A 16,422-nucleotide genomic window follows, 5' to 3' on the forward strand; every position below is an offset into this window, starting at 1 on the left:
GTCAGTGTAACTACCAGATATCTCCAATGTGACACAAATGTTGTGCTATGTTGCCAATTCACATGTATGTTGGTTGTATGTATCCCAATACAAAGGACTGCAATACTAATACAGGCGTACCTCGGTGTACCAACGCCTCAGGGAACGTCATATTTGGGTTACAAATGCCAAACCATTTCAGTTCATTGGTCTGTTTACAAATGTTTGAATAATTTGGTATGGGCATGTGGCCTGGTATGGTTCAGGAGGGGGGGAGGCGCCCGCTCGTCCCCCCCCCTTTCCTGACCTGCCGGGCTGCATGCTCGGATAAGTATGTGTTATGGATTTTGGGGGGTACCCCATGCTGTTTTTTCTTTAATTTCGGTGTGGAGTTACCCCTTAACATCCATACGAGACCCGAAGGGCTTGGTAAGGATGAGAGGGGGGACCCAATGCCGGGTTTTTAAAAAATTGTCTATAATTCCCTGCAATACTTTTACATCAACTGTCAGAGGGGAACTCCTCCGACATCTGAAACATGAGCGCTGCATTGGTTTTCACTACTAAAATGCTGCATGAGGTGATAACATAACTCATGCGGGATTGTAGGAGCGACAGCCATGTGTTAATGTTTCAGCTGTCAGCGGGGTTCCCCACTGACAGCTGAATGTAAAATAATTTCCTTTATTGCAGAAATAATGAAAAAAACAGCGTGGGGTCCCCCCTCCCATCTGTACCAAGCCCTTCGGGGGTCCCCCCTCCCATCTGTACCAAGCCCTTCGGATCTGGTATGGATATTAAGGGGGAACTCCACGCTGAAATTAAAAAAAAAAAACAGTGTGGGTCCCCCTCAATATCCATACCAGACCCTTATCCGAGTATGCAGCCCGGCAGGTCAGGAAAGGGGGGGGGCGAGCTAGCGCCCCCCCTCCTGAACCATACCAGGCCACATGCCCTCAACATGGGGGGGTGCTTTGGGGCTCTTCCCCACAACCCTGGCCGGTGGTTGTGGGGGTCTGCAGGTGGGGGGCTTATCAGAATCTGGAAGCCCCCTTTAACAAGGGGGCACCTAGATCCCGGCCCCCCCCACGTGAATGAGTCTGCGGTACATGGTCCCGCTACTCCTTCACAAAAAAAAAAAGTGTAGTGTAAAAAAAACACAGTACAGGGTCTTTGACAAGTTCTTTATTAAAACAATGTCCCCCGAAGTAGATCCAACGTCAATCATGGCGGCGTCGGCGACCCGAAAAAAGAAAAAAAAAAGTTCGGCTCCCGTCCGAGGCTTCCAGCCTTGTGAAGAAGAGGCTAGCTGACAGTTCTTATATAGGTTAGGGGCGGGGCCAGCCAGGGACATCATCCCCGCCCCTTACCTATTTGAGAAATGTCACCCTGTCTCTCCACTGAGGCTAGAGGTCCTTACCCCATTGTGGTTACTTCTGCGGGCTCCTGTCCCTTTTGAGCCCATTTACTTTCTGTTGGGTCTACCTTTTCGGGTCTCTCTAAATGTGCGAGGAAACTTTCCACCTCCATTCTGAGGGCAGCCAGGAGAACCATTCCCATGCATTGGCTGTCTTCTATGTCCCCCATGTTACCGGCACTGATGAAGGTCAGAGCAGAAATGAGAAAGTTGGAGTACCTACCTGCTTTACACCCTGCTACTGTCCCTGCGCTGGAGGCAGTTCAGGACCCACGGGACACCTATGACACCGATCTGTCTGCTCCGATCGTTTGTGATTGATGGCCATGTCACTGTTTTGTATTGACATTGTATGTTCTTATGTACCTCTCATCGATGAGCTGCTTTATCAGCCTTCTCTCCCTCTCTGCTTTTATTTTACATTTACCTTTGTGAATGCTTGTTGTAATGTGTGACATAGAGAGGGAAATGGGTGCTAATAGGCTGCAGGAGATCTGCTGAGACATAGAGAGGGAAATGGGAGCTAATAGGCTGCAGGAGATCCGCTGAGACATAGAGAGGGAAATGGGAGCTAATAGGCTGCAGGAGATCTGCTGAGACATAGAGATGGAAATGGGTGCTAATAGGCTGCAGGAGATCCACTGAGACATAGAGAGGGAAATGGGAGCTAATAGGCTGCAGGAGATCTGCTGAGACATAGAGAGGGAAATGGGAGCTAATAGGCTGCAGGAGATCCGCTGAGACATAGAGAGGGAAATGGGAGCTAATAGGCTGCAGGAGATCTGCTGAGACATAGAGATGGAAATGGGTGCTAATAGGCTGCAGGAGATCTGCTGAGACATAGAGAGGGAAATGGGTGCTAATAGGCTGCAGGAGATCTGCCGAGACATAGAGAGGGAAATGGGTGCTAATAGGCTGCAGGAGATCTGCCGAGACATAGAGAGGGAAATGGGTGCTAATAGGCTGCAAGAGATCCGCTGAGACGTAGAAAGGGAAATGGGCGCTAATAGGCTGCAGGAGATCTGCTGAGACATAGAGATGGAAGTAGGTGCTAATAGGCTGCAGGAGATCTGCCGAGACAAAGAAAGCAAAATGGGTGCTAATAGGCTGCAGGAGATCCGCTGAGACGTAGAAAGGGAAATGGGCGCTAATAGGCTGCAGGAGATCCGCTGAGAAATAGAGAGGGAAATGGGTGCTAATAGGCTGCAGGAGATCTGCCTAGACATAGAGAGGGAAATGGGTGCTAATAGGCTGCAGGAGATCTGCTGAGATATAGAGAGGGAAATGGGAGCTAATAGGCTGCAGGAGATCCGCCGAGACATAGAGAGGGAAATGGGTGCTGAGACATAGAGAGGGAAATGGGCACTAATAGACTGCAGGAGATCTGCTGAGACAATGAAATGTGTGTGAAATGGATGGATGTGCAGACACTCCCAGAAGATGATGTCATTATGAGTGGATTGATATATATTTTTGCATTGTCCCCCCCAGAAGGATCAGGTTTGGCGGGATCGCTCTCATTAGCTATACATTTGTATTTTGTGTTCTGTGTTTGTAAGACTTTTCTATATGTAATAAGAGATGTTTGTTGAACAGTTGGTTACATAAGAGTTACATTTATTTCTTCTTCCTTTATTCAGTAATGTTTCATCTCCCGTAGTATCCCTGTAAGGTACATATTATACAGGAAGGGGGATTATGGGATGGATCTCGGGGCTGCAGTTCCTCTGAACTCCACAAGGTGGGGATCTCACTTCTACCCAGACAGGAAATCTCTATGGAATGCAGACAGGAAGTGATGTCAGGTACAGACAGGAAGTGATGTCAGACACAGGCAGGAAGTGATGTCAGACACAGGCAGGAAGTGATGTCAGGTACAGACAGGAAGTGATGTCAGGCACAGACAGGAAGTGATGTCAGACACAGGCAGAAAGTGATGTCAGGTACAGACAGGAAGTGATGTCAAGCACAGACAGGAAGTTCCAGATGAGAGGTGAGGCGGGAAGAAGTACAGAGGAGACGTTGGTGGAAGTGGCAGCAGAGGAGGTAATAAGATGTTATTAACTATTTACAACAAATGTATATAAATCTGAGGCTCTTTTAGGAATGTTTTCGGCTTTAAAAAATGAAAGGGGCTTTATAGCAACTTAAATGTGTAATATGTGTAACATTGCGCTGTTTATCTCCTCCTCCCCTCCCCCGCCTCTCTCCAGCACCGCACCCGGGGACTAGCAGGGAGGGTAGAGACCTTGCAGTGTAATGAGAACCGATTGCTTTCTCCCTTTCACTCCCAGAGCCTTTTTTGCACATTTAAAAAATTATTTTATCCTGAAGATGACACAAAACCCCCAAAATATCGATTTTCTGCAAGTAGAGACTTTAGAGAACAAAATAGTGGCAGTTCCAATTTTTTATGTCACAAAATATTATCACAAAGTCTAGGAAATGCCAAATTTCAGTAAAAAATACACTTAAGTTAATTTCAGGGCACAAAAAAGCAATAAATGACCCATTTATTTGTAATAATATAAAAGCCGAGGTTGCAGCGAGTAAATAGATATCCAACATGTCAAACCTTACGTTGTGTGTGCTGAAATGGTGACAACCTTTAGTCCCGGTATTATCTATAGGGGACACATTTATAGCCCCTTCTAGGTCATCAGTATAGAGTACGGAGGAGGTCTGCTCCTAGAATTATCCTCTCATTCTGGTGTGACCGGCGATATGTAACGTGTATCACAATCAATGTTATCACGTGTAGGCGCTCCAGCGTGTGCTCTTAGGTTTGGGTGTGCATATATGTGGGGGTGGGGGGACCTCAACATTTTTTAAAGGGAGGAGTTATGTACTTGGTTGTAACTTTAATTCTTTACAATTAAAAAAAAAATTTACTTAAGGGGACAAAGTCCTCTGGTGACTTTTGATGACAGGTTCTCTTTATTGAGACCCCCAATGTCTCCCCTGTACTCCATTGGATGTAATGTAGAGCACATCGCACCGCATTACATTCTTTGCCGTCCTCGATGGTCGGGAAATCTGTCATAACGTCACTTCTGGGTCAGGACAAGAAGGGAGTGAACATGTCCGCTCTCCTCCATCCCCTCTACCCTCCGACACCCGCTGACCCGGGCCCACAGATGGGCAAGCAGAGCCGGGGAAGCATAGTAGGTACAGGAGAGGATCACACACACGGGGTGGCAGAGGCTGGCACCTGAAAGGAGAGCCCTGCGGCTTGCCCTCAGCAGGGATAAAGATTAAACACAATACTTGTCCGGCCCCCAGAACTACATGTCCCGGGCGTCGGCGATGTAAAGTGACCATCCCTGCATGATGAGCCGACATTGACCTCACAGAACTGCCTCAGAGCAAACTAGTCATAGGAAGGATCAGATTTATCATTCCTTGTCTGCAGATCTAATACTCATCAAAACCAGTTCAGAGACCAAACAAACCCAACAGAGAAAAGGGTCCCCGGACCCCAAAATTGTAGTAAACACTAAACAGTCCAAACAAAATATCTTCCCATTGGGGGAGTAGTCCTTCAATGTCCAGCAACCCTCCTATTCCCCCCTCACATCCACATCCTATTATTGTGTGACCAATACCATCCAAATCATTCTTACTTTCATTTCCCAAAGTTATCCGTCTACAAGGAGACCTGTATAGATCACATGATGGCACCAATGAGGATGGAGGAGGACCGGAGTCACATGACTGAGAGGATACTAAACCTCACCCTGGAGATCATCTACCTGCTGACCGGAGAGGTGAGGAGGATTCTGGGAGGTCACATGACATCACTCTTATCTCTATTAATAAAACACAGACCTGACCAGAGAGGTGAGGAGGATTCTGGGAGGTCACATGACATCACTCTCATCTCTATTAATAAACACAGACCTGACCGGAGAGGTGAGGAGGATTCTGGGAGGTCACATGACATCACTCTTATCTCTATTAATAAAACACAGACCTGACCGGAGAGGTGAGGAGGATTCTGGGAGGTCACATGACATCACTCTCATCTCTATTAATAAAACACAGACCTGACAGGAGAGGTGAGGAGGATTCTGGGAGGTCACATGACATCAATCTCATCTCTATTAATAAAACACAGACCTGACCGGAGAGGTGAGGAGGATTCTGGGAGGTCACATGACATCACTTCTATCTCTATTAATAAAACACAGACCTGACCGGAGAGGTGAGGAGGATTCTGGGAGGTCACATGACGTCACTCTCATCTCTATTAATAAAACACAGACCTGACCGGAGAGGTGAGGTGGATTCTGGGAGGTCACATGACATCACTCTCATATCCATTAATAAAACACAGACCTGACCGGAGAGGTGAGGAGGATTCTGGGAGGTCACATGACATCACTCTTGTCTATTCTGGTCAATAGACCATTTTATTTTTGCACACATTTAGATGATGTCAGGTGGTTGATATTGTTTTATTTGTCTCCTGATCTGTAGGATTATGTTGTAAAGAAGAAGTCTAGTGGGGAGCCAATCTCAGGAGGATGGAGCAGAACCCAGAGCCTCACCATGGTGCCTCCATCTCATTCTCTGATACCTGAGAGGGAGAAAGAGCAGAAGATTCTGGAACTGACCACCATGATGGTCCATCAGCTGACAGGAGAGGTGAGCGGTGCCGGGAATTCTGGGACATTCTCCAGTAACAGACAAGGGATGTGTCTGGATGGTGACTGTATCATTGTGTGTGTCAGGTTCCTATAAGGTGTCAGGGTGTCACTGTCTATTTCTCCATGGAGGAGTGGGAGTATTTAGAAGGACACAAGGACCTCTACAAGGACGTCATGATGGACAATCAGCAGACTTTGGGTTTTGTGAAGATTGTAAGGAAGGAATTTCCCCGGAATGAGATGATATTGAAGCTCACCCTGGAGATCCTCAGCCTGCTGACTGGAGAGGTGAGTGTAATGAAGGGGTTAAATCTGACTGGGCTGTACACTGGGAGGGATTCAGAGTCACTTGAAGTCTTCTGATGTTCTGTAATCAATAACGACATCCACACAAGTACTATGAATACATAAAGTGTCCGGACTCTATGAGATTTGGTTATAGCACAAGATGGCGGCATTGGTTATAGAAGAGAACAATCTCAGCTTTCGTCCAATCAGAGAGACCCATGATTACCAGCATGCCACGCCCACTGACCACTAAATCCATGGGTGACATTTCCTGGTGGGTCAGTGAGCCTTACTAGTAAACCATTAGTGACTCTATTATATGACTTCTAGAAGGAGCTATAAATCTGACCCCATTGTCATCATATCATTGGATGGAGATGTCTGTCCTTTGCTGAGTCGGCACATTGTGGCCAATCCCTGGAGAATAAATCTAGAGCTGACCATAGAAGTGAGGGATTATGGGAGAGTGAGATTTATCTTTGTATTACACAGAACTGTACAGGAGTCATGAAGAAATCTACCGACAATGACACCAGAAGGAGATCTCATCGTATGACCACAAGATCCTCGAGAATCCAGAATCCCATCACCATCCCCCCACCTCCATCCCTGATCCCTACAAGACAGAAGACACAGAAGATTCTAGAAGTCACCAAGAAGATGATGGAGCTGCTGACAGGAGAGGTGAGCGGTGCCGGGAATTCTGGGACATTCTCCAGTAACAGACAAGGGATGTGTCTGGATGGTGACTGTATCATTGTGTGTGTCAGGTTCCTATAAGGTGTCAGGGTGTCACTGTCTATTTCTCCATGGAGGAGTGGGAGTATTTAGAAGGACACAAGGATCTCTACAAGGACGTCATGATGGACAATCAGCCGCCCCTCACATCACCGGGTAAGAGGAGACTTTATTGTAAAGGAGAGAGCAGTACGGAGGATCCACCTAGATCCCCCATCATCTGATAAACACATAGAAACAATGGATTGGGTCTCAGGAGATGGGAGACAGTGGTATTGGACCTCTGCAGCTTGTCTCATGTGGACATCTAGGCACCACTGCTTGCTGAATACCAATATTATGAGGCCTGACCTTTACACTGTATAATTTATTTTGTACATTCCATACTCCTGACCCCTGCACTATATACTCTGTTGTACATTACATACTCCTGACCCCTGCACTATATACTCTGTTGTACATTACATACTCCTGACCCCTGCACTATATACTCTGTTGTACATTACATACTCCTGACCCCTGCACTATATACTCCATGTTGTACATTACATACTCCTGACCCCTGCACTATATACTCTGTGTTGTACATTACATACTCCTGACCCCTGCACTATATACTCTATGTTGTACATTACATACTCCTGACCCCTGCACTATATACTCTATGTTGTACATTACATTCTTCTGACCCCTGCACTATATACTCTATGTTGCACATTCCACACTCCTGACTTCTGCTCTCCCCCTCCCCCCACTGCTATATATACACATAATATGGATTCTCTTTTGTTCCCCCATTTCTTCCCAGCTGGACATTTTATATCGGATGATGTGATTGGAGCACAGACTTTTACATGGTGATAATAATGTGATAACATCCTCCAACTTTGGACCCTTAAACAGAAAGTGATAATGAGGGAGGAGTCAATTCCCCAATGATGGTGGTCTTCAGGATCAGTCCAGTCTTCATCTTGGTTGTTCTCCCCCCATCCTCACTCTCTGACCTCTGGTGGGGCTCAGCCCCGCTGTTCTTCATGACTAAATCATGGACTAAATAAGGAAGTGCAGTTCTTCTTGTGCTGGGAAGATGGTGATGAGTGATAGAGGGGGTTGGGACCCTCGTCCTATAATCCCCTCATCACTGTCCCTCCTATAAAAGACAGTTCTGGTTGTTTCCTCACTCTCTGACTAAGGTCCATGAATAAGGAAATGACCTGGTAGGAGATCAGAGGAGCCATTTCCTAGTTCCCTTGAGGGTGGAATTGTAAGATCCTCAGAGACCAAGCTGCCTGATGTGGGTGGAGTCCTGGTTTGGGGGAACCAATCAGCTCCTGTCTAGTAATCCTCTTTGTATTTTAGTCCATGGCCGGGAGATGAGGAAAACCTCCGAGGATTGTCTCACTTTGTCTCCAGACTGGAAAGTAGAAGATGAGGACATCACACAGTATAGTCCAGGAGAAAACCCGGCTCCCTCCAATGTCCATCCGGCACCACCCAGTGTAGATGGACCATCGGATTCCTTGTATCCTGAGGAACCTCAGACTGTGCGGGACCGGGCCGGCCTTAAAACAGGGAAGAGGTTCTCCTGTACTGAGTGTGGGAAATGTTTCCGTTATAAATTTGGTCTTAATAGGCATCAGAGATCTCACACGGGGGAGAAGCCATATTCCTGTCCTGAGTGCGGGAAATGTTTTTCACAGAAATACGGTCTTCACACACATCAGAGATCTCACACGGGGGAGAAGCCGTATTCCTGTCCTGAGTGTGGGAAATGTTTTTCAACTAAGTACTATCTTTACGCACATCAGAGATCTCACACGGGGGAGAAACCATATTCCTGTCCTGAGTGCGGGAAATGTTTTTCACAGAAATACAGTCTTCACACACATCAGAGATCTCACACGGGGGAGAAGCCGTATTCCTGTCCTGAGTGTGGGAAATGTTTTTCAACTAAGTACTATCTTTACGCACATCAGAGATCTCACACGGGAGAGAAGCTGTATTCCTGTCCTGAGTGTGGGAAATGTTTCCGTTATAAATTTGGTCTTAATAGGCATCAGAGATCTCACACGGGGGAGAAGCCATATTCCTGTCCTCAGTGCGGGAAATGTTTTTCACAGAAATACGTTCTTCACACACATCAGAGATCTCACACGGGGGAGAAGCCGTATTCCTGTCCTGAGTGTGGGAAATGTTTTTCAACTAAGTACTATCTTTACGCACATCAGAGATCTCACACGGGAGAGAAGCTGTATTCCTGTCCTGAGTGTGGGAAATGTTTTTCAACTAAGTACTATCTTTACACACATCAGAGATCTCACACGGTGGAGAAGCCGTATTCCTGTTCTGAGTGCGGAAAATGTTTTTCATGCAAGTCCCGTCTTTCCATACATCAGAGGTCTCACACAGGGGAAAAGCCGTATTCCTGTCCTGAGTGCGGGGTATGTTTTTCAGCGAAGGCCAATCTTCAGAAACATCAGAGATGTCACATGGGGGAAATGCCATATTCGTGTCCTGAATGCGGGAAATGTTTTTCAGTGAAGTCCAGTCTTCAGAAACATCAGAAATCTCACACAGGGGAGAAGTCATATTCCTGTTCTGAGTGCAGGAAATGTTTTTCAGATAAGTCCAATCTGTACATACATCAGAGATCTCACACAGGGGAGAAGCCATATTTCTGTTCTGATTGTGGGAAATGTTTTTCACAGACATCTGATCTTTACAGACATCAAAGATCTCACATGGGGGAGAAGCCGTATTCCTGTTCTGAGTGCGGGAAATGTTTTTCACAGAAGTCCAGTCTTAACACACATCAAAGATATCACACAGGGGAGAAGCCGTATTCCTGCCCTGAGTGCGGGAAATGTTTTTCACAGAAGTCCAGTTTTTACTCACATCAGAGATCTCACACGGGGGAGAAGCCATATTCCTGTTCGGAGTGTGGGAAATGTTTTGCAGAAAAATCAAAACTTGTCAGACATCAGAAGTCTCATGTGGTTGAAAAGCCATTTTCCTGTCTTGATTGCAGGAAATGTTTTTTGAAGAAGTCCAGTCTTTACACACATCAGAGGTCTCACACGGGAAAGAAGCCACTTTCCTGTCCTGAGTGAGGGAAATGTTCCTGTTAGAAGCCTTCCATAACCTAATATCATTACTAACATATGTATGAATGTGTTGGATCTTAATAAAATAATTGATTTATTATATTTCAATTTTTCTAGATTTGGAAAAGTGAGATAAACAGACTATTGTTAGTCTATGTGAATACATATGTATATGGATATATATTTTGGGTTTGTTCTCTACATTCTAGTAACATGTGGTAGTAATTAGTCATGCATTGGTTAGCTGGCTTCCCTCCCCCATCTCTGTGGGGAGGAGCTAAAGTTTCACTAATAGGAGAATTGTAAGAATCTATTTCATACATGGTAAGCATACACATTTTATACTGTAATATTTCTTGATTAGGATATTTCTATATGATATAACTTTTATATTAAGATTACTTTTGGGAGAATATATATATATATCTGTGTAGTATATATGTGTAACACATCCCATCCCCCCTGACTGATGGAATGTCAGTGAAGGTTTGATTAGAGGTCCCAAGGATTCATTTTCAGACTCCCTCCTAGGGGAGGGGAGAAGACTGAAGGTTTGTTCTATACATCTGTCACCAGATATTATTGTGGGACTATAAGAACCAGAGAGGAAAACCAGCCAACTTTTAGGAGAAGGTGGGGGCTGAATTGCTCCTTTATAGAGCAGAACAAAGACTTTTTGGTGGCACACTTTTTAGAAGCTGGGCTGAGGAGACTACAGATTCACACAAACAATTTTACATACAATTTTTTTCTCAAGAACATAACTATATTTTTGGACATTATCTAAACATTCTGAATTCCAATATTTTATTTCTAATTGTATGCAATATTATTATTAAACACATTTTTGAGTTTATGTAAGAGTTGGAAGGACTTTCTATTTTGGAGTTTACTCATCAATACAAGTTTTAAGGTTTTTTTTTTTTTTTTAAATAATGTTATTGGGAAAGTTAAGGCTGATCAATGTACAGTGGGGATCGAAAGTTTGGGCCCCCCAGCTAAAAATGTGTATTAATGTGCATAAAGAAGCCAAGGAAAGATGGAAAAATCTCCAAAAGGCATCAAATTACAGATTAGACATTCTTATAATATGTCAACAAAAGTTAGATTTTATTTCCATCATTTACACTTTCAAAATAACAGAAAACAAAAAAATGGCGTCTGCAAAAGTTTGGGCACCCTGCAGAGTTAATATCTTGTACTGCCCCCTTTGGCAAGTATCACAGCTTGTAAACGCTTTTTGTAGCCAGCCAAGAGTCTTTCAATTCTTGTTTGAGGTATCTTTGCCCATTCTTCCTTACAAAAGTCTTCCAGTTCTTTGAGATTTCTGGGCTGTCTGTCACGCACGGCTCTTTTAAGGTCCATCCATAGATTTTCAATGATGTTGAGGTCAGGAGATTGTGAAGGCCATGGCAAAACCTTCAGTTTACGCCTCTTGATGTAATCCCCCGTGGATTTCGAGGTGTGTTTAGGATCATTATCCATTTGTAGAAGCCATCCTCTCTTTAACTTCAGCTTTTTCACAGATGGCATCAAGTTACCATCCAAAATTTGCTGAAAGTTTATTGAATCCATTTTTCTTTCTACTCGTGAGATGTTCCCTGTGCCACTGACTGCAACACAACCCCAAAGCATGATTGATCCAACCCCATGCTTAACAGTTGGACAGAGGTTCTTTTCATTAAATTCTGTGCCCCTTCTTCTCCAAACGTACCTTTGCTCATTCCGACCAAAAAGTTCAATTTTAACCTCATCGGTCCACAGAACTTGTTTCCAAAATGCATCAGGCTTGTCTATATGTTCATTTGCAAAGTTCAAACAATGATTTTTGTGGTGAGGACGTAGAAGAGGTTTTCTTCTGATGACTCTTCCATGAAGACCATATTTGTACAAGTATCTCTTTATAGTGGAATAGTGTACCACAACTCCAGTGTCTGCCAGATCTTTCTGGAGGGATCGTGCCGTCAAACGTGGGTTTTGAATTGTTTTTCTCCCAGTCCTGCGAGCTGTTCTGTCTGATATTTTTCTTGGTCTTCCAGATCTTGCTTTAACTTCCACTGTTCCTGATGACTGCCATTTCTTAATTACATTCCGAACAGAGGATATTGACATCTGAAAACGCTTTGCTATCTTCCTATAGCCTTCTCCAGCTTTGTGAGCGTCAACTATTTTCAGTTTCAGTTTTCTAGACAACCCATGGTGCTGATTGTTGGGGCAAGGTCAGATGAGTCGGGGCATTTAAAACCTTTGAGATTGACATCACCTGGTCTTCCCAGACGATGATTGAGAACAATCCATGACACTGGCAGGTCTCAGCTTGGCAAAGGGGGCAGTGCATGCTATAAATTCTGCAGGGTGCCCAAACTTTTGCAGACGCCATTTTTTTGTTTTCTGTTATTTTGAAAGTGTAAATGATGGAAATAAAATCTAACTTTTGTTGATATATTATAAGAATGTCTAATCTGTAATTTGATGCCTTTTGGAGATTTTTCCATCTTTCCTTGGCTTCTTTATGCACATTAATACAAATTTTTAGCTGGGGTGCCCAAACTTTCCATCCCCACTGTACATACAAATATGGATTACAGTCCGAACATAGACACAATATGCAGCATCCCGTTTTCAAGACGGGCTATGGGTTTGAATCAGGGTGGATTTGATTTAAATCAAACTGATTTAAATCACGATTTAAATCCTAGTTTTCTACATAAAGACTAATTCTTGCTGGTATAACTTTAATATACAAGTAGATGAAGATTTTTAGAATAACAACTTTTCATATTAGTTTTTTTATCCCCAGTTTAATAGGTTCATCATTCTTATTTGGACAACTTTTCTGTTGTACTTAGGAAGGAGAAAAATAATCATTCCCTTAATAATAACAATGTAAATAGATTTATTCAACTGAAACAACAACATTCCAGCATATGGTATTCGCTTAAACATCCATGTTTGTTAACTAATTTGGCTAAACAAAATATATATATTTTAAGAAACTTAGACTGTCAGCCCCTCCCTCCTCACACTGTCGGCCCCTCCCTCCTCACACTGTCGGCCCCTTCCTCCTCGAACTGTCGGCCCCTTCCTCCTCGCACTGTCGGCCCCTCCCTCCTCGCACTGTCGGCCCCTCCCCCCTCGCACTGTCGGCCCCTTCCCCCTCGCACTGTCGGCCCCTCCCTCCTCACACTGTCGGCCCCTTCCTCCTCGCACTTAGTTTCACTTTCTTCTTGTGCAGATCTATTCCACTCCAAACAATCAGAAAAATATTGTTTCTATTCTATTCACTGAACTTCTTGCACCTTCGCACTGAAGAGGTTGATTCTGTATTCATAGGTTTGTAGAAGTTAGGATTCAGGTCTTTTTCTTAACTCTGTTCATGTTATAACATTTTTGCTGTGAAGAAGAGGCGTGTGATCTCCGCTGAGTCAAATTCAGTTTTGAGAACTGCAAAAGTAAACCAACATCTGTGATAATATCTTGTAGGCAGAGAAACTGCCCAATAATCTTACAGAAACCTCTGGAGAGCGTGACATTGTGAATGGATTCATAGAATTTATGTACCAGAAACCTCTGGAGAGTGTGACATTGTGAATGGATTCATGGAATTTATGTACCAGAAACCTCTGGAGAGCGTGACATTGTGAATGGATTCATGGAATTTATGTACCAGAAACCTCTGGAGAGCGTTACATTGTGAATGGATTCATGGGATTTATGTACCAGAAACCTCTGGAGAGCGTGACATTGTGAATGGAGTCATGGAATTTATGTACCAGAAACCTCTGGAGAGCGTGACATTGTGAATGGAGTCATGGAATTTATGTAACAGAAACCTCTGGAGAGCGTGACATTGTGAATGGATTCATGGAATTTATGTACCAGAAACCTCTGGAGAGCGTGACATTGTGAATGGATTCATGGAATTTATGTACCAGAAACCTCTGGAGAGCGCGACATTGTGAATGGAGTCATGGAATTTATGTACCAGAAACCTCTGGAGAGCGTGACATTGTGAATGGAGTCATGGAATTTATTTACCAGAAACCTCTGGAGAGCGTGACATTGTGAATGGATTCATGGAATTTATGTACCAGAAACCTCTGGAGAGCGTTACATTGTGAATGGATTCATGGGATTTATGTACCAGAAACCTCTGGAGAGCGTGACATTGTGAATGGAGTCATGGAATTTATGTACCAGAAACCTCTGGAGAGCGTGACATTGTGAATGGAGTCATGGAATTTATGTACCAGAAACCTCTGGAGAGCGTGACATTGTGAATGGATTCATGGAATTTATGTACCAGAAACCTCTGGAGAGCGTGACATTGTGAATGGATTCATGGGATTTATGTACCAGAAACCTCTGGAGAGCGTGACATTGTGAATGGATTCATGGAATTTATGTACCAGAAACCTCTGGAGAGCGTGACATTGTGAATGGAGTCATGGAATTTATTTACCAAAAAAATTAAACATATACAGCCTTATTCTACATAATTAAAAAACAAATCTTTATTTCATGATGGAATAACCTTTGGATGGTAATATATTTTTCTCAAAAAGCTTTTTATTTAAAAAAAATCTGATTTAAATTTAAAAAATCCACTTCCGGTTCCGGCGCCGCATGAGCTAGGGGACAGATCCCACGGCTGCGGACACACCGGCTTATAATAACCTCCCCCTGCACCGAGGGACCTACCTGTCTGGCACGGGAGTGCCTCTAAGTCTCCCCCATCCGATCCCGGATGGATATATATCTGCGGCCGGCGGCACCCGGCCCTGATCCCGCGGCTCGGTCCCTGGGGAACATCTCTCCCCCTCTTGCAGCCAAAATTTCCGCCGCACACGATCAGTGCAGCATTAGCATTAGCTGCAACAGGGTCGACAGCACGGATGCCAGACTGGCAGGCATGGAGACTGAGCCTGCAGCATATCCAGGAGCAGGTAGGGGGGTCTCACAACTGTCACACACCTCTCCACCAGGGCAGGCTGATACCAGTGGTCCTATGGACCAATATGAAAAAATTGCACAGGCAGTGGCCTCATTATTGCTACCTACCATCACAGAGGCAGTAGACAGGGCCGTTACGCAGGGCATAGAACAACTGAGCAGGGACCTGGGAGAAAATGTTAAACGCATAACTGAAGCGGAGCAGCGCATCTCTGATCTGGAGGATGAGGTCCAAGCGATACAGGCGGGGGCCACACATTCAAAGCGGGCGCAACAAACCATAATGGACAAACTAGATGATCTAGAAAACCGCTCTCACAGGAACAACCTGCGTGTCATAGGCCTCTCAGAATCCTACAATTCAGATTCATTGTCTGATATCTGCTCTAAACGCATACCGGCAGCCTTAGGTATCACGACTCCATGCCAGGTTGAACGGGCACATCGTTTGGGCGCACCCTCCAACGACAGACGCACACCCCGTTCGACAATAGTCAAATATCTCAATTACGCTGACCGGTCGGCCATACTCAATTCCTTTCACAACTCAGATTATTATTGCAGATTATTCTCAAGAAGCATCTCGTAGGAGAAAATCGTTTCAACAGATTTGCGGCATATTATTCCAAAAAGGGATCAAATTTACCTTAGCGTATCCTGCTACACTCCGCTTCACCACACCTACAGGAGAGCCTAAATCATTTGCACATCCAGAGGAAGCCCTTCTATTCCTTCAACATGATAATTTATTGGATGTCGCCAGCCCTCTGCTATCACAGCGTTCACGAGATCCCACCCCGAGAGACCAGCGTAGCCCAAGAAAGGAACCGCCAAAACGCCAACGGGTCAATTTTACCTCAGCAAAACAAAGACCACCCTGAGAGCTGATGCTCCCGTCACCTAGGCACCTGCTCACAATTTGTCCCCCAGGTTAATGTTCTCTTGAGCCTTGTTTGGCTCCTAATTTGAGGCTAAGCTAGGAAATACTTAGGCTTTGTTGCCATGTTTGCCTTTAGCCATTTCATGTTACTGTTGCGGCTGCGTCTTGGCGCATTTCCTTGCCTGCGATACTGAGGTTGAGGCCAGGACGAGCTGCCCCTCCTTCAAAGATGGTCCAGGCGACCATCGGGTTTATTCACTTGCCACTAATATTATGTATTGGTTCATGCAGCCTCTTGGTGCAGAATGCACACCCTGTCACTTCCGGTAACGCGGGCGAGGATAGGAGCTAACATGCGGAATAATGTGAAGTCCTTCATGCCTAGACAGTTTATTGTATATATTGTATTTTTGC

General features: G+C 44.6%; 1 protein-coding gene across 1 annotated transcript; it reads left to right on the forward strand.

Annotated features, from left to right (window-relative positions):
* Positions 1–6,104: 6,104 nt before the first annotated feature.
* On the forward strand, positions 6,105–16,016 carry LOC149452133 (uncharacterized). The gene is made up of 3 exons (XM_089689721.1): positions 6,105–6,333; positions 6,826–7,017; positions 15,816–16,016. The coding sequence occupies exons 1-3, from the start codon at positions 6,169–6,171 to the stop codon at positions 16,014–16,016; spliced, it is 558 nt and encodes a 185-aa protein (XP_089545847.1). The 5' UTR covers positions 6,105–6,168.
* The last annotated feature ends 406 nt before the right edge of the window (positions 16,017–16,422 follow it).

This window comes from Staurois parvus, unplaced genomic scaffold (genome assembly GCF_062004578.1).
Source record: "Staurois parvus isolate SC_StPar_1 unplaced genomic scaffold, SC_StPar_1.0 ptg000494l, whole genome shotgun sequence".
In the NCBI taxonomy this organism is placed as follows: domain Eukaryota; kingdom Metazoa; phylum Chordata; class Amphibia; order Anura; family Ranidae; genus Staurois; species Staurois parvus.